Genomic DNA, 24,925 nt, shown 5'->3' on the forward strand with positions numbered 1-24,925 from the left:
CAGAATAAACCTCTGGTGCTAAGGAAGTGGGAGCCAAGCATGCAGAAGCTAGACTTCGATTTATCTCACATGCATGTTTGGGTTCAGCTTTATTATGTCCCACTAGAATTATACACTAAAATGGGACTTAGTTATATTTCCAGTGTCCTGGGAAATCCTTTATACATGGATTCTGTCACTACTTCTAGGGAGAGGTTAGAATATGCTAAAGTATGTATCAAAATTTCTACTGGTTCTGAGATTCCTGATGAGGTTCAAGTAGTCCTGAAGGATAACACTATTGCGAGGGTTAAAGTGGTTGTGCCTTGGCTGCCAAAATTTTGCTCTTCTTGTAAATCCTTTGGTCATTTGGAAAATAAATGTGCCGAGGTTCAGAAGGTTTCTGTGAGGAAAGAGATACAGATTTGGAGAAGGAAAGATATCAATCCTTCTGAGCTAGGTGATGAGAAAGGTGTAGATATAACTGTTAATCTGAATGTACCCTTTGAGAAGGCATTTCTTCATACTGGTTCCTCAAGTGTTGTTAACCCTATTTCTGGTGTGGGTAATATGAGTTCATAGCTATAGGTTGGCCCTACTGAGGAAATTTATGTTTTAGCTCTTCAAGAGATCTCTGATGGCCTTGCATAGGATGTTGCATCTACTAGTACGAAACTGGAACCTTTAGTTCTTCTGGTGCTGAACTGAATATCTCTAACTCTTCTGGTGGTGAATTGTTAGTTCTTAATGAGGAGACTGATGTGAATCAGGAGGTTACTGGTCTTGACAGTAAGCTTTGTTCTGCTTTAGTAGAGGAAGTAACTCTACATTCCCTGCAGGAGGATGCAAGTCCTAAGAATGATTTTCCCTCCCTACAAGACTATGTGGCTCATAAGAAAAAGGTTAGAGGCAGGAATAAAGATAATATGGGCTCCTCTAGTAAATTTAAAGCTCTGGCTGGTGGTGGTGTTATTGATGGTCCGATGAAGGATCAAGTGGCTTCTATGGGGGTTGTTGCTCTCCTTAATAAAATTAAAACCCAAAAGAGAGACCATGTTAATAAAGTAAAGTGTAGTGTAAATGTGGGAGTTGGTGTGTGGGTTCAGTTAATGTTTGATGCTAATAAGCTTTTGGAATGTAAGAGGAATTAATAATCCTCTTAAGCTGGGTAAGGTGTTCAGTAGGTTGGTTAAATTGGATGTGGATGTTATATGTTTATTAGAAACTCGAATTAGAAGGCTTAACTCTGGTAAGATTTTCAATGTTTTCTCTGAAGAATGGAACATGGCTGATAACTATGACTATGCTGAGGGTGGTAGAATTTGGTTGTTGTGGAGGAAGAACTTGGGGTTTTCTATTAAAAGTTGTAGTGACCAGTCCCTTACCATTGATGGTTCTGTCAATGGTCATAGAACTCTGATCACAGCTGTTTATGCTAGTAATAGTGGCTTGGTCAGAAGAGAACTATGAAACCATCTAAAGAATCTAGAAGGTATGGTTGGCTCTGCTTATTGGGTAGTTGGGGGTGATTTTAATATTATCCAAAGAGCAGAAGAAAGTTCTGATTTTTTGAATCTGGGTTTGTACAGTTCTTCTGACATGGAGGATCTTCAAGACTGCCTACAGGATTTGGACCTCATGGATCATCCATACCTAGGGCCCACTTTCACCTTGTCTAACAGGCGGATGTGGGCTTTTTAGCCCGTAAATTAGACAGAATCCTGATCAACCCTCAATGGTTGATTGACTACCCGGATTCGTTTGCTAAATATATGGCTCAAGGTGTCTCAGATCATTGGTTAGGTGTACTTTGGACTCATAGGGGTGCTTTGGCTAGGAGGCCTAAGCCTTTTAAGTTTTTTAATTGTTGGATGACTAGTGATGACTTTTTAAGAATTGTTAAGGACTCTTGGCTAGAGCAGTGTGTTGGTAACCTATGCAGTGCTTGTTCCTCAAGTTGAAAAGGCTAAAGCCTAGACTGGAGGAACTTAACAAGTATCAATTCTCTGACATCTCTAACAGAGTTCTCAGCAAGAGAACAGACTATGAAAGAATCCAGCTGCATAATTTGAACCACATTGATCACAGAAGTATGGAGGATGAGGAAAGAATTTATGTTGAGCTGGTGGATTTGGAGGTAGTTGAGTCTGAATTCTACAAGCAGAAGGCTAAAGTGCACTGGTTAAAGCAAGGTGATCTCAACACTAAATTTTTTCATCAAAGAGTTGAGTCAAATAAAAAGAGGAATGCCATAAAAGTTTTAATGAGTGAAAGTGGGCAATTCTTGGACTCTTTTGATGAATGGCTGCTAAGTTAGTGAACTTCTTCACTAACCTCATTTGTATTGTTGATCCAGCAGTAAAGGGTTCTACTATGGACTACTTGAGAAACTTGTTAAATTTCTCTTTACCAGTAGATGTTGGGGATGTTCTTTCCAAAGACGTGGATGACAAAGAAATAAAGGATGCTTTGTTTAGGCAAGGTAATGGGAAAAGTCCTGGGCTTGATAGTTTCTCCTCTTGGTTTTTTAAGGCTGCCTGAGAAGTGGTTGGTAGTGATTTCCTTACTACAATTAGGTATTTCTTCCATTCCTCTTTCTTGTTGCCAGCTTTTAATGCTACCTCAATTGTCTTAGTTCCAAAGTTATTAAATGCTTGCATGGCCAAAGATTTTAGACCAATTTCTTGTTGTTTTGTGGTCTATAAAACCATCACTAAAATCCTCACTACTAGATTGTCCCAATTTTTCCTGGTATGATTTCACCTAGTCACACTGCTTTTGTCAAGGGTAGAAATATTACTGACAATACTTTGTTAGCTCAGGAAATTGTCAAGGGTTACTCTAGGAAGAGTCTTTCTCCTAGGTGTGCCATCAAGATTGATTTACAAAAAGCCTTTGACTCTGTGAACTGTGACTTTTTTATGGTTGTGCTTGAAGCTATGGGGCTGCCTACTAAATTTTGTGGATGGGTAAAGACTTGTGCCACCTCCCCTAAATATTCAATTTCATTGAATGGAAGTCTGGTAGGTTAATTTAATGGTGCTATAGGGGTTAGGCAATGGGATCTTATTTCCCCTTACCTTTTTATTTTAGCCATGAATGTACTATCCCCCTTATTAGATGTTGCTTCCAAAAATGGTATATTTAAATATCACCCCAAATGCAAAAGGATTTCTCTCACCCATCTTTGTTTTGCTGATGACCTGTTGGACTTTTTCCATGGATCCCTTGATGATGTGGTGGGTGTATTAAGCACCTTAGAGGTCTTCTATGAGCTTTCTGGCCTTAGACTTAATGACATGAAAACTGAGCTTTATGCTTGTGGTGTATCTGACCTTGTCCTTGAGCATATTCATTCTGGTACTGGGTTTAAAGTTGGGAAACTCCCTGTTAGGTATCTTGGTGTACCTTTGGTAACTAGGAAACTCACAGGGAATGACTGCTCTGCTCTGGTGATTAAAATTAAGGAGAAGCTTAGCAAATGGTCAAGTAAAAAAATTGAGTTTTGGTGGCAGACTTCAGCTCATTAAAGATGTGTTGTTTAGCATCTTTAGCTATTGGAGCAGACAGCTTGTTCTGCCTAAAGGGGTGATCAGGGATATTGAGAAGCTTTGTATGATGTTTTTTTTGGAAAGGGGGTGACATCCCAGCTAGGGGTGCTCGGGTTAGCTGGAGCCAGATTTTCTCCTTGAAATGTGAAGGAGGCTTGGGGCTAAAGAACTTTTTGGATTGGAGCAAAGCCTACTGCTTATTACTTATAAAGAAAATTTTAGCAGGAGAAGGCTCACTCTGGATTGCATGGATTAATGCGTAATGTTTTAGGACTGCTGACTTTTGGAATGTTGATTGCAATATTCACTTCAGCTGGATTCTGGCTAAATTGCTTAAGCTAAGAAGTGAGGCTTGGAGGCTATTTTGCTTTAGCAGTAATTGGGCTCAAATTAAAGTTGGTTGGATATGGGACAACATTCGAAGTAGACTCGGGAAGGTCAGCTGACATCGTCTTGTGTGGTTTCCAGGCCACATTCCTAAGTTCTCTTTGATCTCTTGGATGGAAATTTTGGATAGGCTGCCTACAAAGGATAGGCTTGCAAGGTCTGGTTTGGCTGCGGATACCTCCTGTGGAATGTGTAATATTGGTATTGAGTCTCGTGATCACCTTTTTTTCTTAATGTGTCTTTGCGAAGAGCATATGGCATGTTGTCATTCTCTCCTGTGGCCTTGTGCAGGAGCCCTTATGCTGGTGTGATAACCTTCAATGGTTGTTACAAAATCTCAAAGGTAAGTCTCTTCTGGTTCATCTACTTAAGGTCTGCCTCGCTCGATTGATACTATTATAAGTAGGATTAAGGATGCTGTGAGAATTAAAATGTATAGATCACATATGAACAAATTAGATACTATAAATATGTAATTGTGTACAGCTTGGGGTTGATGTAATTGCATAGAGATTGTATAGGGGATACGTTGTATTGCAGCTTGCCTGTTTCTTTTTGGATGAATGAATTTTACTTATCCAAAAAACATTAATGACATAATGTCAAAAATAGCCTCTAATATTTACACGTTTAACAATCTAAAATATGAGTGTTGAGTTAATCGATCGAAGGAATTGGCCAAGAAGGGGGTGAATTGGCAATAAAAATTTTGGTGGAAGCTTTTGCAGAAAATTGAAAATATTTGCACAGCGATTTAGAGTGGTTCGACTTTCTCAACAAAAGTCTACGTCCACTACCTTAGCTATCCACACTAAGGATTTTCCACAAATTCACTAATTTATCTTTCTTTTGAGGACAAAGAGTAACCTTACAAATCCCTCAAGAACTATACCCCAAATTCTTGAGAACACTCTCTCCCAAAGAGAACAATACAAATTTTGCAAACTTACAAGAAAATCCTCACAAGGAAAGATGTTTGCACAATTTTAGAACAAAGAAAGAACACTCAAGAATAATACAATTGAGTACAATAAGTGTTCTTGAAAGAAAAGATGAATATTGAATGAAATAGGCTTGAAAATACTCAAACTTGAGGTTTGATGCTTTCTCTTTGATTCTCTCTTGATTCTTGTTTCTTGTTCTTGATCAATGGCTTCTAAGCTTGTTTAAATACTCCTTGGATTATTTCTGAACGTTGGGGATCAATAGTGGAGTTAATAGAGTCATTATCGTGTGAAAACAATTAATAAAATCAGTTGGGAACGTGTGTGCATCGATGCATAGTCAAGGTGCATCGATGCATCAAGTGTAAAATTCAAATATTTCGACCGTTGGAACACTTAGTTCATCGGTGAACTAATAGTGCATCGCTTCATAAAATGCATTCGATGTTTTAAACAAGCCTGGAGTGCATCGATGCATAAAATGCATTCGATGTTTTAAACAAGCCTGGAGTGCATCGATGCATAAAATGCATTCGATGTTTTCATAAAACCCTAAGTGCATTGATGCATGGCAGTGCATCGATGCATAAAATGCATTCGAAATGGTGTGTGCATCGGTGCATCCCTTCACAAATTTTATTTTTGGCTCGTTTTTTGTTCGAAATACTTTTTGAAAATTGTTTCAAAAATATTTTAAGTATAAAACACAATTTTACACTTTAGTAAGGATTGAAATTAAACTTTGAAAGGCTTGGAGTAATATTTTCATATTCGAATAATTGTATCGAATATACTTAGAAAATCATTTGTAAAATCTTAAAATTCATTTAACTTACTTTGTTATATCGAAACATCAAAATGTTTTCAACAATTCCCCCTTTTTGATATAACAAAACAATTGAGTAAATTTAAGATTTTCTATGAAAATTATTTTTGAAATCAATTTTATTACACCCTCTTACTATAATTCATCTTACTTCTCCCCCTTTTTGTTAAATCAAAAAGACTCTATAAAATGTTTTTAAAAAATATTTTTGAAAAACATATCCAATTGATATTTGTAAATATAGCGTAAGCTGCTAAGATCACAATCAAGGGAAAGGTTAGCCATTAGTTTCATAATTCAATATTCATAATAAACGAATGTGAAATGGTAAAATTGGTCATAAGCTAAATGTTACAAAAATCTAATAAACCAATATAAGTTCAAAAACCAAATATATAAGTTCAAGCATTCAAAGTTAAACATCCAAACAACATAAACAATCCACAAAGATTCAAAATGTTAAAACAATAAGTTCTAAATCCACAAAAGCAAAAGCAAGGCAATGTCTAGTCGTCCATAGGAGGATCGGGAGGAGGATAATGTGCTCGCACTTCAAATGTGAGAGCATCCATATGTTCACGCATCTCCCGTTAAAACTCAGTCAGTTGAGATTCCATGGAAGCAAACCTCAGATCAAATAACTCCATAAATGATCGAAAATATGGAGGCATTTGTTCCTCTTGATGTGCTGGTTTCGGTGCTGGCTCATCGTCTGGTACGTGATCGTCAATATCTTGCATAAGCTGTTGAAACTCTGGATCATCGTCCGTAGTTGGTGCAGGTGTAGGTGGAGCACGAGAAGAGCTAGGTACAAGAGGAGCTCGTGAAGAACTAGCTCCCGGAGTTTGCTCAGTGGGTCTATATTCCCATTGACATGTTTCCTTATCTTGCTTCTATTCAGCTTTCTTTAAGGAGGTTAGGTTGATTTGGTTTTGGAGAGGCATGGGAATGTCAACCGAGACCTTAAGCCATAGTCGGATAAATATATTAGAAAGAAGACACCCGTAAACTAAAGTTTCAACATTTTTGGAAGGAATGATGTTTACGGTATCAACAAGCTCACCAAAGATAATTTTTGGCTAATTAATTTTCTTATTATGTTGGATACAATGTATCCACCATAAATCTATGACTCTAAGTTTGGAGTACCTACCTCCGGATGGTCTAAACCACCAAGAGATCATCAAATGAAGGAAACGATCGTGATGAGTTCGTAAGGTACTAACACTATCATTAGACTTATAAGGAGTAGCCAGAAGATCCTTTTCATTATCTATTCCATCATCGTCTAAACCGAAAACATCAGCAATTGTTTTTTAATTGATAAAAATGACTTCTCCTAAGAGATAGGATCGTATGCCTATGGTTGCGGTTTGACTAGCATTTTGAACACATATCGTATTTGAGTAAAAAATACGAACTAATTGTTGATAAACAATGGGCTTAATTTTGCACAACTTATCAAATTTCCAAGAACGAAGAACAGGAAGATATATGTAAAGTTAATATCTTCCATTGCTCGAATGGAAGGGATATGTTCCTCTCAAATTTTGTAGGATTGAAAATGACTAACGAACCTATCATATAATTCAACTCTAAGACGAACGGGTTGGTTAAAGCAAGAGTTAAGAATGGTTAACTCGGGTTCGTTTGGGTTTGGATTTTGTGGTGGAGGAGGAATATGAAGACGGTTTGATCGACTCGAAGATGACCTAGGTCGTTTAGGGTTTGACATGGTTTAAGGATAGGTAACCTGCATATTGAAAACACATATATGCAATTCAATCAATCCCAAAACTCAATTGAGTCCGCAATATTTCAAGGTTCTCTAAACCGAATCCTAATGGGAAAAGTTTTGAAAATTTATTTTTAAAAAAATTATGTTTGAAGATCATAATATGAATAGTTTTCATGAAAACAACATAATTGAATCAAAAACAATAATTAAACCATTAATTTTTGAATATATATATATATATATATATTTAATTTCGAAATTCAAAAATAATTTTGAAAAAATTGAGTGTTTTTAATGAAATTGGTTGTAAAATTTAGTATCTAAACACTAAACAATCAATGCCCGATGTAATGTTCATCCTAGAACTAATCAAAATTAGTCCTATGTTCAAAAATTAATAAAACATGGGTTTTAGAAAAATTTACCTTGAAATTTCGGATTGAGTTGAATGTAGTGATGTTTTGCACGAGTTTGATGATTGTAGCAGGATTGTATGAAGAAAAATAGATGAAATCTGATAAGAATATGTTGATTCGAAGAAATATGGAGATTAGGAGTGATGAAGGAAAATGAACGGCGAGTTTAAGAGGTTTTTAGGTTTTAGGCAAAATGAAGGTTTTTGAGAATTTAAACCTAAATCACGACGAGTGTATCGATGCACAGCATAGTGCATCGATACACATTCAAGGAGTGCATCGATTCATCTTCATGATGTATCGATGCATATTCAAAGGATGCATCGATGCACTAGATAGTGCATCGATGCATTATGCAAAAAATGTCAAAAAACCGTTTAAGACACTCAAAATGCTATATTAATTAGCTCTAGTGGTATTGGTAACTCATATATTGAAAATTAATCATGTTCAATCAATCAAATCTATCTTTAAACATAATTTGAACATATAATTAATTTTCACTAAGAATCATAAACTCCTCTAACTAATAGCAAAGAATGCAATCAAAAGTGTTATTTTTATAAGAACTTCTCAGTTTAAAAATGTTAAAAACTGGGTCAAGGTAGGTTGGTTAAACTTAATTCTCTCCTAAGTGTCCAAAATCTTTCTTTATCTAAAGGTTTTGTAAAGATATCCGCTAATTAGTGCAAAGTATCAACAAATTCTAGAATTACATCTTCTTTAGCGACATGATCTCTAATGAAATGATGTCTAATTTCAATATGCTTAGTTCTAAAGTATTGGATGGGATTTTTAGTGAGACAAATAGCACTAGTATTGTCACACTTGATAGGAATGGTACATACTTCAATTTCATAATCAAAAAGTTGTTGTTTTATCCATAAAACTTGTGCACAACAACTACCGGCTGAAATGTATTCTGCTTCAGTGGTAGATAATGCAACACAATTTTGTTTCTTTGAAAATCATGAAATCAGCATATTTCCTAGGAATTGGCAAGTATTGGAGGTGCTTTTCCTATCTAATTTGCATCCTCTATAATCCGTATCGGAGAAGGCATGCAAGCTAAAGCTAGAGTCTCTAGGATACCAAAGTCCTAAACTAGGAGTGTCCTTAATGTATCTAGCACATAAGCAAACACTAAACCTAATATCCAATCTACTTGCGGTTAGATAGAGCAAAGAGTCAATCATTGACCTGTACAATTTAACATCCACACATTTACCTCCTTCATCTTTGTCAAGCTTTGTAGATGAGCTCATTGGAGTGGCATGAGGTTTCCCATTTTCCAGTCCAAACTTCTTGAGCATATCCTTGACGTACTTAGCTTGATTAATGAAGATGTCATCTTTTCTTTGCTTGATTTGGAGTCCCAAGAAAAATAAGAGTTCCCCCATCATGCTCATCTCAAATTCACTTTGCACTAGCTTAGAAAATTCTTGATAAAGAGCATCATTAGTAGAGCCAAATATTATATCATCAACATAAATTTGAACTACTAATAAATCTTTATCTTTATGTTTTAAAAACAATGTAGTGTCAACCTTCCCTTTTGAAAAACCTTTTTCAATTAAAAAATTTAACAATCTTTCATACCAATCTCTAGGAGCTTGTTTTAAACCATAAAGTACTTTTGTTAATTTAAAAACATGATCTGGAAATTTTGAATCTTCAAAACCAGGAGGTTGTTCCACATACACTTCGTCTTTTATAAAACCATTTAAAATGCACTTTTAACATCCATTTGATATAGTTTATATTCGTTGAAAATGAAAATGCTAATAACATTTTAATTGCTTCCATCCTAGCTACGGAGCGTATGTTTCATCATAGTTTATCCCTCTTCTTGAGTATACCCTTGAGAAACAAGTCTAGCCTTGTTTCTCACTATATTACCACTTTCATCAAGCTTATTTCTAAATATCCGTCTAGTACCTACAATAGATTTATTACTAGGCCTTTCAACTAATGTTCATACTCTACTTCTCTTAAATTAATTTAACTCTTCTTGCATAGCCATTATCCAATGTTCATCTTTTAATGCTTCTTTAATATTCTTAGGCTCTATGCATAAAATAAATGCAACATAATTACATATATTTCTAAGAGAAGATCGAGTTGTTACCCCTTTGGATGGATCACCTATTATTTCACCATCCTTGACATAGTTGTATTCCCTTAGGTAAGAGACTTCCCTTTCTTCAATGGTTGGATTCTCGAGAGAATCTTGAGTTTCCTCATTTTTTCGTTTCTTCCTTTGATGATGGTTCTCCAACGTCATGTCCAACGTCATTTGTGTTTACAATGCCTACATCATCATTTACACAAGAATCCTTCCTCGAAATGAGATTATCATCGAAAACAACATGTATAGACTTTTCTACAACTAAAGTTCTTTTATTAAAAACTCGATAAGCTTTAGAATTTAAGGAATAACCCAGAAAAATTCCTTCATCACTTTTAGCATCAAATTTGCCAAGATTGTCTTTATCGTTGTTTAAAACAAAACATTTACATCCAAAAGGATGAAAATAGCCAATGTTAGGCTTTTTATTTTTAAAAAGTTCATATGGAGTTTTTTTCAAAATAGGTCTAATCATTACTCGATTAATAACATAACAAGCGGTATTTGTGGCTTCCGCCCAAAAATATTTTGGCAAATTGTTTTCACAAAGCATGGTTCTAGCCATTTCTTCTAAAGTTTGATTTTTCCTCTCAACAACTCCATTTTGTTGAGGGGTTCTAGGTGCTGAAAAATTATGGCTAATACCATTAGAATTACAAAATTCAGTAAATCCAATATTTTCAAATTCAGTTCCATGATCACTCCTAACACTAGTTATAGAGTAACCTTTTTCGTTTTGGATTACTTTTGAAAACGTGATGAATTTTTCTAATGCTTCATCTTTAGTACTCAAGAATAGAACCCAAGTATATCTAGAATAGTCATCTACCAATACAAATGCATATTGTTTTCCACCCAAGCTAGTAGTCCTAGATGGCCCAAAAAGATCTAAATGGATCAATTGTAACACTCTACTAGTGGATACGTCATTAATGAATTTGAAAGAAACTCGCTTTTGTATTCCTTTAGCACAAACATCACAGATTTTATCATTGTTAAATTTTAACTTTGGCAACCCCCTAACTAAATCTCCTTGAATTAGTCGTTGCAAAACACTCATACTAGCATGTCCTAGTCTCCTATGCCATAACCAACTATAATGCTCATCCTTAGCAACTAGGCATAAATTAGTCATATATATAGAATCTAAATGCACCATGTATATGTTTCCTATTCTATGACCAACAATCATAATCCGATTAGATGCAATGTATATGACTTTACAACCATTAATTTCAAACATAACATTGAATCCCTTATCTCATAATTGACTAATACTCAAAAGATTATGCTTTAATCCATTCACATATAAAACATTTTTAATTTGTATAGAAGAGGTATTATCTATTGTACCTATACCTTCAATGTGACCTTTTGAATTATCACCAAAAGCCACTTCTCCTCCATTTTTGGCGTTAAGCTCTATGAACCGGCTCTTGTCTCCGGTCATGTGTCTTGAACATCCACTATCAAGGTACCATGAGTTTGAATTTGTTTCCCGTGCCTTGTAGCAATGCTCATTTCCCTACAAATATAGATTAATTTCTAATTTTTGGTACCCAAATTATTTTGGGTCCATATTCATTAGTTTCCAAAATCCTAGTCCCCTTAGGTATCCATTTTTGTAGGATATCCTTATCTTTAGTAGTAATGAGTTCTTTAGGAACCCATATACTTCTAACGATTTTTCCATTAGAGATTCTTCGGGGACCTTTATGATTGTAGTTTTTAAATTTTTTTATAACAAAGTTGGATTTTAAACTTTCTCTACTTCCAAAACATTTCGTTCCAACTTTATCGAAAGAAGCTTTAAGATCATCAATTTTCTTTTGATGATCATCATTGACCTTTGAAAGTAAATTATGCAAATCAGAATTTTTCTCTTCAAACTCTTCTAGTTTGATTTGCAAATCTTTGATTTTACCTTCAAGATCATTATTGGTCTTGGATATGAGATTATTTTCATTTTTCATTTTTGAAATATCATTTTTATATTTTAAAAATAATTTCTCATAATCCGAAGCCAACCCATTATATTCTTATAATAGCTCATCAAACGAATAATCATCAAAATTAAATGAGCTAGAGGTTACCTGAGAATCCTCCCCGAATGTCATCAAGCACAAGTTTGCTACTACTTGTTCCTCTTCATCGGAACCTTCCTTATCGCTCCATGTAGCCATATGAGCCTTGTGTTTCTTCTTAGATTAACCTTTTTTCTTCAATTAAGGGCAATCGTATTTGACATGCCCCAGCTTTTTGCATTCGTAGCAAATGATCAGGTCCTTCTCCTTTGGTTCAGTTTTGAAGCCTTCATTTCATTTGTATTTTCTTCCTCGGTTGTGCCTCATTAATTTTCTGAACCGTTTGGCAAATAATGCCACTTCCTCTTCATCGTCATCGTCATCTTCATACAAATCACTCTCATCTTTTGTGGATTTGAGAGCAACTCTAATATTCTTTATATTCTCCTTCTCTTTTGGTGTCTCGTCAATCTTATCGAGGTCTACCTTGTCTTCAAGCATCATTTCATGAATGAGGAGGTAACTTATTAGTTCTTCAAGGGTTAAGGACTTCAAGTTCTTAGCCTCGATGATTGTCGTCTTCTTTGATTGCCATGATTTTGGAAGTGAGTAAATTAATTTCCTCACGAGATTTTCATTCGGAATGATCTCTCCATATGATTTGAGACCATTGAAAATCGTTGAAAATCTATCCATCATAGCTTTGATATCTTCATTCGGTTTCATCCTAAAATTTTCATAGCTATGAGTTAGAAGACTAATTTTAGATTCTTTTACCTCATCCATACCTTCATGAGTGACTTGTAGTTTATCCCATATCTCCTTGGTGGTTGTACACGATGAAACTCTTCCGTATTCATCCGGTCCAAGTGCACAAAATATGATATGGATAGCTTTGGAGTTGAGCTGGAAAATTCTTGTCTCTCCATCACTCCACAATCTTGGGTGAGTGGAAGGTTTGATGTATCCATCTTCTATGACATTCCATGCTCCCATGTCACTTTCTTGAATAAAGTACATCATTCTATTTTTCCAATAAGTGTAACACCCATAACCCGTATAATTATACCTATACAGATTATAGATGTTATCCGAATTTTTAAAACCATTTTCCAATTCAAAAGTGATTTAAAAATTTCCTTTCTTAAAATGGTAATTGATATTATAAAAATATCATAACATATAAATTATGTTTCGTTGTAACAAATTTAATTGTAGCTTGGAATGTTTAAACAATCCATTTTCGCATATTTACCTTCACAAGGTAACTCTATCCAGTTTTATGAATTTGATATCTATTCTCAATCCAACTCATAACCATTTGATTCACTAATAACTCAACTTTCTGTAAACTTTTAGCGGACAACTCATTACCGCTTATTTATTTCCTCTTACTCAAATCAACAATGCTTTAAACAATTTAATGCTTAGCTTAAATATTTCTCACTTATTTAAGCTTACCTGGAAAACCTCAGAATCATCACTAGATTCAGAAATCTCCTATGGATCCTCATCCGATTCAACTTTTCTTGTAATCCATTTAAACTTTTTAATCGATTCTTTAAATTCAAAAACTTCGTTGAAAGCTGGGCATTTCTTCTACAAAATGGAGAAAAATCCCTTATAACATCCACTCTTCTAAGGTTTTTTACCTAAGTCATATCGTGTCCCATTTTTATCGGTTTCAATCTCGACTTTCTTTTCAACATTTTCAACTTTCTAACCTTTGTCTTTAATTCCAACTTCTGAACATAGTCAGAATCATCATATATTAGTAAAGAATAACTTTACTCTCAATAAGCATCATCACAATATATATACAACTATCAGTAACTTTTGACATCCTAGTGGCATGTATACACTTTTTTACTCAAAATAAACTCGATTTAGTCCTATAATCGGCTAAACCTGTAGCTCTGATGCCAATAAATGTAACACCCATAACCCGTATAATTATACCTATACAGATTATAGATGTTATCCGAATTTCTAAAACCATTTTCCAATTCAAAAGTTATTTAAAAAATTCCTTTCTTAAAATGGTAATTGATATTATAAAAATATCATATCATATAAATTATGTTTCGTTGTAACAAATTTAATTCAAAAGATTTTTTTTATTTTTATGAACAGTACACGTGAACAATGAACAGTGTAAAGTGTACAGTGAACAGTGGGGTAATCGGTTCCTGTAGCAAGGGAATCGGTTCCCCTTAAGCATTCTGGAAATTTTCTTAAAACATGGTTACTGTTCATTACTACAGTAACTTCCAAAAATTACATATAAAACTCATAAAAATTAACCTTTCATCACTATCTAGTTACCAATTTGTTTCCAAATAAATTCAACAAAACAAATTTAACATTATCAAATTACATGCCACTATCTAAGTCAAATTCTATCATAGGATGTCTTACTGATATTGAAATATACTCCTCGATGCTTGATATCGTTCTGAATTCTTTAATCCACTACTGGCTTTTTACCTACGTGTGAAAATCATCACACGCTAAGTATAAACTTAGTGAGGTAATTAAAACAATATATAGTGTAATACAATTCATGCATGAATTTCAATGACAAATTCAAAATGCCATAAAATCATGTTATTTTCATATCCAATATTTTACCATGATCAAAATAATATAAAATTTCTTATCATTTATCCCATAAGCTCGTAAGCTTATTTTACCAATATACTTACCATTTAATCTCATAAGCTCGTAAGCTTATTTTACCAATATACTTGCCATTATTCCATAAGCTCGTAAGTTTATTTGCATACTTACCATTTATTAACTAATAAACCATAACTCATAGCCCATAGTATAATTGTAAGAGGAACCCGGTATAGGAGTCAAATATTGCACCGAAGTGTTGAGGTCGGGATTTACCCACCTAGTACACCGTACTGTTTTGTATCGTGTCTTCACTAGGCACTAAGGCCTGCACTATGTGCCTTCTCTAGACACTTTAGTGCTACCTAATATGCAGCTGCTAGACTCTATGGTCTGCCATTAATACCACTAAAACTCACTATTGTCCACAATATACCCTTTTCTTTTATACTCGAATCATTTTGAACACCAAGTAAATCACGATCTGTACAAAATATAGATTCATATCCATATATATGTTAGTATTGTACTAACATAAATACATTTCCAAAATAAATTCCATAATCATACTTGAAACTCATTTTCTATAAAAATACTCAATACTTAATAATTCCTTTTAACATTGGAACCAACTTTTCCAATTTACACAAAATGGTCCTTCACTATTTTACCATTTAAATTTCTTAATACCAATAATTCCTGCATTGAATTATTTCCATATTCAGACAATTCACACTACCTTTAAAGAATCAATATTATGTATTGATATACACACTGGAATTCAATTATGTTTCTTCCATTGAAAACTAGACTCATATAAAAATCTATCCATATAAATAACTTCTTCTAATTCATTATGTACAATTTATGGTGAATTTCCAAAGTTGATCAACGGAATCTGTTTTGCAGAATCTGCTGTCCGATTTTTCTGACATTTCCTTGGTTAAAAATTCATATCTCTTTGTATACACCTTGAAATTGATCCTTATTTGTTTTAAACATAACTAGATAAATATATGAACATAATATATAAAAATAACCTCCAAATTATTTTTATATAATTTATGGTGAATTTTCAAACCCACTGCTAATTTCAAAATATAAATTGTTTCCTTTAACCTCATCCTTAGGTTTTTCATCAATTCTTACAACCAATTCTTTAAAATCACTTAACTCTTCATAACCAATAAAACACAAGAATCAACATTCCCTTTCATCAACTTAAGATGAACTTGAACATGAATCCTAGTAATATTCATGTCAAAATGTAGAGAATTGAATGTAGAACATTTTTCCTAACCACACCGAGTCTAATTCTCAAGAAATAGCTTCAAAATTCAAAATAAAAAATGTTTACCTTTCTTGCTTGAAAGTGTCGGCCCTTGGAGGAAGAAAAAGCTGGAAATGCTCATCCATGATTGATATTTAATGATAAATAAAAATATCACATGACAATATATATTATAATGGCATTTTTCTATTCAATCCAATAGGAATTTCCATTTTTGCCATTAATGAATCTTCATATTCACCATAAAACCAAGCCATCTCATCCTTATCATATTACAAAGTCAAATATGAATTAATTTGACTTTCATTCCCGAAATTCCCCTTGAATTTTCAAAAATTGCGTTTTAGTCACTAAATTCCACTGTTTCGGTTAAATATGAAAAATTGCACATTTCCAAACCAAATTTCTCTGATCCAAAATATTAAAATAATATTTCCAACCATTTTATAACATCCTTAAAATTTTTGTAAAGTTCCCATTCGATCTGAAATTATCGATTCCTTACCGGCTTTAACCCTTTCTAATTCTTCCTTACTAAAATTCAAATTCCAAAAGTATGATTTCCATAAAACTCCATTTTTAAGAGTAAACCATATATTTATGGAATAAAATTCTTTTTAGGAAATTTATCACTTAATTCCTCAAAATTTTTCCCAATTTTCTATTTTGACCATCAAACTTTCCAAATTTTCATTTTGGTCATTGTCTAAATTTTTTGGGTATTGCAATAAGCATAGTTAGCTCCTTTAAAGAAAGGAGTCTTGTTGACGGGCATTGAATCGAGAACAAAGTCGGAGATTGAAGCACCGACCATTGATAACTTGAATATCGATCTAACTATTCTCGGATCTACTTAAGAGGCGATTAAACCTTCAAATGAGTCAAGCTCTAATACCAATTATTGAGTTAATCGATCTAAAGAATTGGCCAAGAGGGGGTGAATTGGCAATAAAAATTTCGGTGGACATAAAATTGAAAATTTTTGCACAACGATTTAGAGTGGTTTGACTTTCTCAACCAAAGTCTACGTCCACTACCTTAGCTATCCACACTAAGGATTTTCCACAAATTCACTAATTTGTCTTTCTTTTGAGGACAAAGAGTAACCTTACAAATCCCTCAAGAATTATACCCCAAATTCTTGAGAACACTCTCTCCCAAAGAGAACAATACAAATTTTGCGAACTTACAAGAAAATCCTCACAAGGAAAGATGTTTGCACAATTCTAGAATAAAGAAAGAACACTCAAGAATAATACAATTGAGTACAATAAGTGTTCTTGAAAGAAAAGATGAATATTGAATGAAATAGGCTTGAAAATACTCAAACTTGAGGTTTGATGCTTTCTCTTTGATTCTCTCTTGATTCTTGTTTCTTGTTCTTGATTAATGGATTCTAAGCTTGTTTAAATACTCCTTAGATCATTTCTGAACGTTGGGGATCATTAGTGGAGTTAATAGAGTCGATATTGTGTGAAAATAATTAATAAAATCAGTTGGGAGCGTGTGTGCATCGATGCATAGTCAAGGTGCATCGATGCATCAAGTGTAAAATTCAAATATTTCGACCGTTGGAACACTTAGTGCATCGGTGCACTAATGATGCATCGATGCATAAAATGCATTCGATGTTTTAAATAAGCCTGGAGTGCATCGATGCATGGTATGTGCATCGATGCATAAAATGCATTCGATGTTTTCATAAAACCCTGAGTGCATTGATGCATGGCAGTGCATCGATGCATGGCAGTGCATCGATGCATGGCAGTGCATCGATGCATGGCAGTGCATCGATGCATAAAATGCATTCGAAATAGTGTGTGCATCGATACATCAATGAGTGCATCGGTGCATCCCTTTACAAATTTTATTTTTTTTGTTCGAAATACTTTGTGAAAATTGTTTCAAAAATATTTTAAGTATAAAACACAATTTTACACTTTAGTAAGGATTGAAATTAAACTTTGAAAGACTTGGAGTAATATTTTGATATTCGAATAATTGTACTGAATATACTTAGAAAATCATTTGTAAAATCTTAAAATTCATTTAACTTACTTTGTTATATCGAAACATCAAAGTGTTTTCAACAATGAGTTTTTTTAATCTAAAATAAAATGTTGAGAGCTAAAATACCCAATAAAAAAGAATAAGGGACAAAGTAATTATTCTGTCAAATGTTATGGGTTTTTTTGCTCTAAAATGAAACATTTGGTTTAAAAATGCTCCAAAAATAGAATAAGGGACAAAATGACTAATTGAACAAACTTTGAGGTTTAATTTTGGCATTATGCCTTTTTAATTGTGGTTACCTCCTGTTAATGTTTAAATCGTTAGCAATAAATACATTACTACAAAAAAAATAGTAAAATAAAGCAAAATAAATAAAATAATTACTTTATAGCAAAAAGTTGTTATTTTAAAAATAATTTTATTTTGATTGATGTAAATTAATACAAAAATTTAATATTATTTACATCTGAACAAAAAATTTAAAATTTAAAAAAATAAAAATTATTTTTTAAAAAAATAACCGACCAACAAAAAAACGTAGAAGAATAAAAAGACAGATGATCTTTTGTAAAAATTGAGAGAAAGCATTATTATTTATTGAAGTTATTAACAAGATAAAATTGGGGTGGTCATGGCTTTTGATTGTTCATCCTAGTTTATTTTACGTTAACAATCGTTGTTGATGATTTAACGGATTGAAGATCATGATGAAAGCATAGAATTTAAGTTTCAAAGAGACCTCTTCATTAGTCTTGTATAATGAATTATATATTAATCTTTAGTGTTAGTGTCAGACCTAAAGTGGTGATAAATATTTATATATTAGTGAACTAAACATATTAAATAATAGATTGTAGATCTCGTAGGCATGTTGGTTGTTGCGTCAAGGGGTTGTAGTTGTTCAGAGGATGCGGAGATATGTAAACTTTAAAAATTATGATAATTATTTTGTCAATTTAGGTAATATATCATGTCACTTCTTTTTTAATTAATTATTGGTATCTAATATATTGATCGACTAGTCCTGATCGGGTACTGCAAAGGGGAGGACAATCCTCCTAACCTAATTTGTTCAATTCACAAACGCAAGGTTCGAATACTTGACATTGCTCAAGGATATCTAGTGCCTCATCCCACTATCCAATTGGTTAGTGGTTCATGTCTTCTTTTTAACCAAACTTAAAATTATGACAATTATTTTGTAACTATTTAAAAAACTATTAAACAATTTATGATTTTTTTAAAATTAAATAAAAAATAGGGTAATCTATGTCAAATACCACTTATCTTTATGCTCGGGATCGAAAATGCCACTGGCGTTTCAATTTTGCCAATTTTAGCACGGACGTTTATGTTTCACTTCAATTTTGCCACTCCGCCGTTAATCCGTTAACGGCATGATGACATGGCATGGACGGGCTGTGACGGTGATGACGTAGACAGCTTACCAAAACGACGTCGTTTCAACACAACTATTTTGATGTTCAATAAAGACAAAATGACTTCGTTTTGCTTGAAAAATTATTGAAATATTATGCAACTAGAGGGGTTTGGGAGGGATTTAAACCCCAAACCCCTTGAAATTAAATTGAATGTTTAACAATTGAACTACATTATATTTTTCTATTATATTTTCTATAAAATTTTTAATATGAAAATATTAAAAACATTCATAAGTGAAAGGAATAAATGGGTTCTAAGCTCACTCATTCCTACCTAACCTAACCATAACCAGTCAGACTTGTGTGACGTAGCTGGCAATTTTATAAACAAAGACAGTAGCTTACCAACCTGATACAAGTGTTTTAGATCCATTTTATTTCATATTACAGGATCCACGATGTCTGGGAGTTTAGATCTGTCAGTAAGCTTAGGCATGGCCTGTTTTCAATAATGGATATGGCATCAGATTTACAAACAACCCTTCATTTTTTAAGTGAATCATCGTAAGAGCAAGGCATACGTACCCATGTGACAATAGATTGGCAATGAGCTGGTGCCAGTTTTTCCATAGGCTTTCTTCCCAATAGAATTTCCAGCATCTCAACACCAAATGCATACACATTACTCTTATATGTTAATTTACCTACAAAAAACACCAGATAACACTTTCAGATAATTTGCACAACATGACATATAATTCAGATTTAGCTTACATACCATCTAAAAGGTATTATGGGGCAACATATCCTAAAGTACCCGAAAGCTTCAGATTATTTTTTTTATGGTTGCATCAGTTACTGCAAGACCGAAATCCGAGAGCTATATCGAGACGAAATGGAAAGAAAGTGAACTCCAATAGATAATACATGGCCGAAAAGGAAAGCAACATAATCGTTACCTTTGCGTTGAAGTTTGAATCCAAAAGAATATTTGATGATTTCATATCTCTGTGGATGACTGGTGGGTTGCAATGTTCATGCAGATACTCCAATCCTCTGGTTAACAAGTGTTATTTTTTAAAACCATATTCATTAACCAAGAGGAATAAGTAAAAATGAAAACAAAGCCTTACCCTGCTGTATCCAAAGCAATTTTCATTATTCTATCCCATGTTAATGAAGACCCCTGAGAAGGTCCAGAGATGTAATTTAAAATTTTCCAGAAACAATAATTAACATATATCCTTTTATATTGGTGAGTTCTTAAGTTGTTCATGAGAGTCGAAGAGGGAGAGAGAGTGCTTACCATGTATCTAAGTTTCCAAGGAACCATTCTGCATTAATTCATAAACAATAAACCTTGATCCATTTTCACTGCTGAAACCCAACAATGATATTATGTTGGGAAACTTAAATTTATGTAGCAAATCCACCTCATCCTGCAATTCCATACAATATAACTCAACATAAAAAAATGAATATGAAATCCTTGAAAACACATAAAAGGGGCTGATAATTTTTTTAATAATACCTGAAATTCTTTTTCTGCATCCTGATTTTTACAGTCCAACTTCTTAACAGCAACAAAAGAACCATCATCGAATTGAGCCTTGTAAACACACCCAAATCCACCCTCACCCAGAATATTACCTTGATGAAACTTGTCTGTAGATTTTTCAAGCATCTTATAATCCATGAATGAGGCATTATTTTCCTTAGAAACTATCCTTGTAGGCTTGAATTTACCAAAAAATGGTGTCAGTCCAGCCCCATTTTTCAGCATCTTCAAATCCAAAACCACATAAAGAAGGGGAAACAAAAGGGAAAAAAAGCATCAGTTCTAAACCCTAACTCTCAAAATCCCATAACTATGAAGAAAAACTGAAACAGTATGGGGTGAAAAGAATATACCTTAGCTATTCCCATCATTTCTGGTGGATTTACGTGAATTCTTATTGTAATAAACCCATAAACAAAACAACGAAGAGATAATTGCAGCCAAGGAAGAGTAAGCAAGAATGAGAGCTATTGCCGTTTTCTTGGGTGGATCCATCTTTTTGTGCTCCTTGCTTCCCAGTAAATAACTTTTCTCAGGTAATACAGACGTTAGGTGGACTAAATAACTTTAAAAAAGTCGTCCATGTCATCGTTGTCACGCCCGTCCATGCCATGTCATCGTGACGTTAACAGATTAACGGTGAAGTGGCAAAATTGAAGTGAAACATAAACGTCCGTGCAAAAATTGGCAAAATTGAAACATCAGTGGCATTTTCGATCCCGAGCATAGAGATGAGTGGTATTTGACATAGATTACCCTAAAAAATAATATCATTTTATAAATTATTAACTAGTATTTTAAACAAGTGGAACCAAATAAAAAAAGGATGAACTATAACAATGACCATTTAACTATTACCCATTTTCGCTTTGATCATAAAGTTTTTAATTTTATCAATCAAACCACATATCCATTTAATTATTGTCAATCAAGTCACTTGTCATTAACATTTAACAGATAAGGTGATGTGGCAGTTAAATATTTTGGTATAGTTACATATTTGGTCTAAATTACTTACATATTCTATCAATTTAGTTATATTTTTAATAAATTAAAATAAATTCAATCCTCAAATCAGATTGTGCTATGTGTCACGACAAGTATCATTATTCAATTAGATGATTAAATTTATTTTAATTCAATATATTCAATTGATTAAATATGTAAGTAATTTAGACCAAATATGTAACTATACCAAAATATTTAACTGTCACATCACCTTATCTGTTAAATGTTAATGACAAATGATTTGATTGACAATAATTAAATGGATATCTGGTTTGATTGATAAAATTACAAACTTTATGATCAAAGTGAAAATGGGTAATAGTTAAGTGCTCATTGTTATAATTTACCTATAAAATAGCTACACTTCATTTAAAAACGAAAAGAAGAAGAATTATGGTGTAAACGAATATAGTGTTCAATTAATAAATTTGTTTATTTTATTTTTTTACATTTTAAATATTTTTGAAGATAAAGGAATAAATTGAAAGGTTAACCTTTTAAATTTCATTTGATAAATAGGAAATTGAGTACCAATAATGTTTAGTGGGACGAGACATTAAATTTTTTAAATAAGATAAGGTTCTAATATTATCGTTTACGAATAGTGTAAACTGAATCGAGTTTGATTAGAGGTTATTTTTTTTCCTCTTAATGGAACCATTCAGCGCTGAATGTTGAACCATTCGGCATTCATTGCGTTTGTTTTGCACCTCTGAATGATTCAATGATGACTGATTCAGCAAAACAGTGTTAAATGATTCAGCACAAAAGTACATTCTAAATGATTTAGAATCATTATCAAACAGCATGTCACATTTAGAGTTAATTCATACATAATTTTTAAATCATTCAGTCTTTAAATTATTTAGCGTTTAATATTTATGAAGTAATCAAACAGTCGGTTAAAAAAAATTGAGTTGAAGTCTCCTGCAGCTAAATTTGACGTAGAAATTGATTCCTCAAACGGCGAACGCTTGCATCTCAAAATGCAAACTTTAATACCTTCCGACACCGTCCACCGGTACTTCCCTGATGCACTTCATTTTTTCCTTCTTAAATCCTCCAAAACTCACCAGGAAACCCAACAGCTTCACGCACTTTCCCTCAAAACCGGCGTTTTCTCTCATCCTTCACTTTCTTCTCGTCTCCTTTCTCTCTATGCCGACCCCAACATCAACGACCTTCGCTACGCCCGCTCCGTCTTCGATCAAATTCAACACCGCTCGTTGCTTCTCTGGAACATCCTCATCAAATGCCACGTACAAAACCAACAATCCCATGAAGCCATCTCCCTGTTCGTCCAGATGCTTGGTCATTTTCCGCCCGACGAATTCACGTTTCCTTGCGTAATAAAGGGATGTGCTAAGTTAAATGCTCTGAAAGAAGGGAAACAAATTCATGGGTTGGTTTTGAAGCTTGGGTTCGGATTAGATAAATTTGTGCAGGGTAGTTTGGTTAATCTGTATTCCAAGTGCGGCGAGATTGGTTCTGCACACCAAGTGTTTGATCAAATGGGAGAGAAAGATTTGGTTTTATGGAATTCTTTGCTTGATGGATACGCTAGGTGTGGACAAATTAAAGCTGCCATGAAGGTGTTTGATGAAATGCCTGAAAAAGATTGTTTTTCATGGACTGTTTTGATTGATGTGTTGGCTAAGTGCGGGAAGATTGAGACTGCTAGAGATATATTCGAGGAGATTCCAAATAAGAATTTAATTTCGTGGAATACTATGATTAACAGATATATGAAAGCTGGAGATGTTAATTCTGCTTCTAAATTGTTTGATCGAATGACTACAAGGAATTTGGTCACGTGGAATACAATGATAGGAGGATTCGAATCGAATTCGCACTTTTTGGAAGCTTTGGAGATGTTTAGGAGAATGTTGGAGGAGGAATGTAGCCCTACTGATGCTACTTTAGTTGGTGTTATTTCTGCTGTCTGTGGATTAGCTAGTCTTGCAAAGGGAAGTTCGATACATTCATATATTGTCAAAAATGGAATTGGATTAGAAGGGGTTGTTGGCACAGTACTCATAGAAATGTATTCCAAGTGTGGATGCATTGATAGTGCGGTAACAGTTTTCCGGACAATATGCGGCAAAAAGTTGGGGCATTGGACTGCTATTATCGTCGGCTTGAGTATTCATGGTATGGCTGAACATGCTCTGAAACTATTTCTTGAAATGCGCCAAATCGGTGTGAAGCCTAATGCTATAACTATTGTTGGTGTGCTTAATGCTTGTAGTCATGCTGGACTTACTAACGATGGTCGTCGATATTTTAATATGATGATGAATGAATATGGAATAAAGCCTTCTATAGAACATTATGGTTGTCTGGTAGACATATTTTCTCGAGCTGGTTATCTTGAAGAAGCAAAGAAGATCATTGAAGTGATGCCGATGAGAGCAAACAAAGTAATTTGGATGACATTGCTTAGTGGTGCTCGGAAACATGGAAACACAAAAATAGGTGAATATGCTGCTCAACATTTGATCGAAATAGCTCCGGAGACTATCGGGGGTTACGTTGTTCTTTCCAATATGTATGCTGTAGCCGGTGAATGGGACAAGGTTTCAAAGGTAAGAGAAACGATGAAGAAGAGAGGATTAAGAAAAGATCCAGGCTGCAGTTCAATAGAGCATAAAGGTGTGGTTCATAAGTTCATTGTGAGAGATAAATCACATCGGCAAACGAAAGAAATATATTTGAAACTGAGTGAGATGAGAGAGAAGTTGAAACTGGCAGGGCATGTTCCTGGCACAAGTCAAGTGTTGTTGAATATTGAAGATGAGGAAGAGAAGAAAGCTGAACTGGAAAACCATAGCGAGAGGTTGGCTATTGCCTTCGGTCTCATCAATATCGAAGCTGGATGTCCCATCCGGGTCACGAAGAACCTTCGGGTTTGCAGTGATTGTCACTCTGTAACAAAAATGCTGTCTAAGATCTATAGTTGTGAGATTATTGTGAGAGATAATAGCCGGTTTCATCATTTTAAAAACGGGTTCTGTTCTTGTAAAGATTTTTGGTGATTGCCTTAGCTGTTGGCTTGTATTAT

The 24,925-nt window shown here is 33.9% G+C and overlaps 2 protein-coding genes and 1 pseudogene across 2 annotated transcripts; 2 read left to right on the forward strand and 1 right to left on the reverse strand.

Moving 5' to 3' along the window:
• The first annotated feature begins 3,074 nt into the window (after nucleotides 1-3,074).
• LOC120182503 lies at nucleotides 3,075-4,427 on the forward strand. The gene is made up of 4 exons (XM_039187472.1): nucleotides 3,075-3,468; nucleotides 3,999-4,107; nucleotides 4,209-4,260; nucleotides 4,404-4,427. The coding sequence occupies exons 1-4, from the start codon at nucleotides 3,075-3,077 to the stop codon at nucleotides 4,425-4,427; spliced, it is 579 nt and encodes a 192-aa protein (XP_039043403.1).
• Nucleotides 4,428-19,632: 15,205 nt separating this feature from the next.
• Nucleotides 19,633-21,718, reverse strand: LOC120182504 (annotated as a pseudogene).
• A 1,082-nt stretch (nucleotides 21,719-22,800) lies between these two features.
• On the forward strand, nucleotides 22,801-24,925 carry LOC120182468 (pentatricopeptide repeat-containing protein At1g08070, chloroplastic-like). Its single transcript, XM_039187440.1, has one exon. The coding sequence runs from the start codon at nucleotides 22,851-22,853 to the stop codon at nucleotides 24,897-24,899; it is 2,049 nt and encodes a 682-aa protein (XP_039043371.1). The 5' UTR covers nucleotides 22,801-22,850; the 3' UTR covers nucleotides 24,900-24,925.

Source organism: Hibiscus syriacus, unplaced genomic scaffold, assembly GCF_006381635.1.
Source record: "Hibiscus syriacus cultivar Baekdansim isolate YM2019G1 unplaced genomic scaffold, ASM638163v2 tig00112673_pilon, whole genome shotgun sequence".
NCBI classification, from domain to species: domain Eukaryota; kingdom Viridiplantae; phylum Streptophyta; class Magnoliopsida; order Malvales; family Malvaceae; genus Hibiscus; species Hibiscus syriacus.

Coding starts and splice junctions, on each gene's coding strand:
- LOC120182503 (XM_039187472.1), top strand. CDS start 3,075: ATGAATGTACTATCCCCCTTATTAGATGTTGCTTCCAAAAATGGTATA. Junction 4,108..4,208: donor GCGGATACCTCCTGTGGAAT/GTGTAATATTGG, acceptor GGCCTTGTGCAG/GAGCCCTTATGCTGGTGTGA. Junction 4,261..4,403: donor GTTGTTACAAAATCTCAAAG/GTAAGTCTCTTC, acceptor AATTGTGTACAG/CTTGGGGTTGATGTAATTGC.
- LOC120182468 (XM_039187440.1), top strand. CDS start 22,851: ATGCAAACTTTAATACCTTCCGACACCGTCCACCGGTACTTCCCTGAT.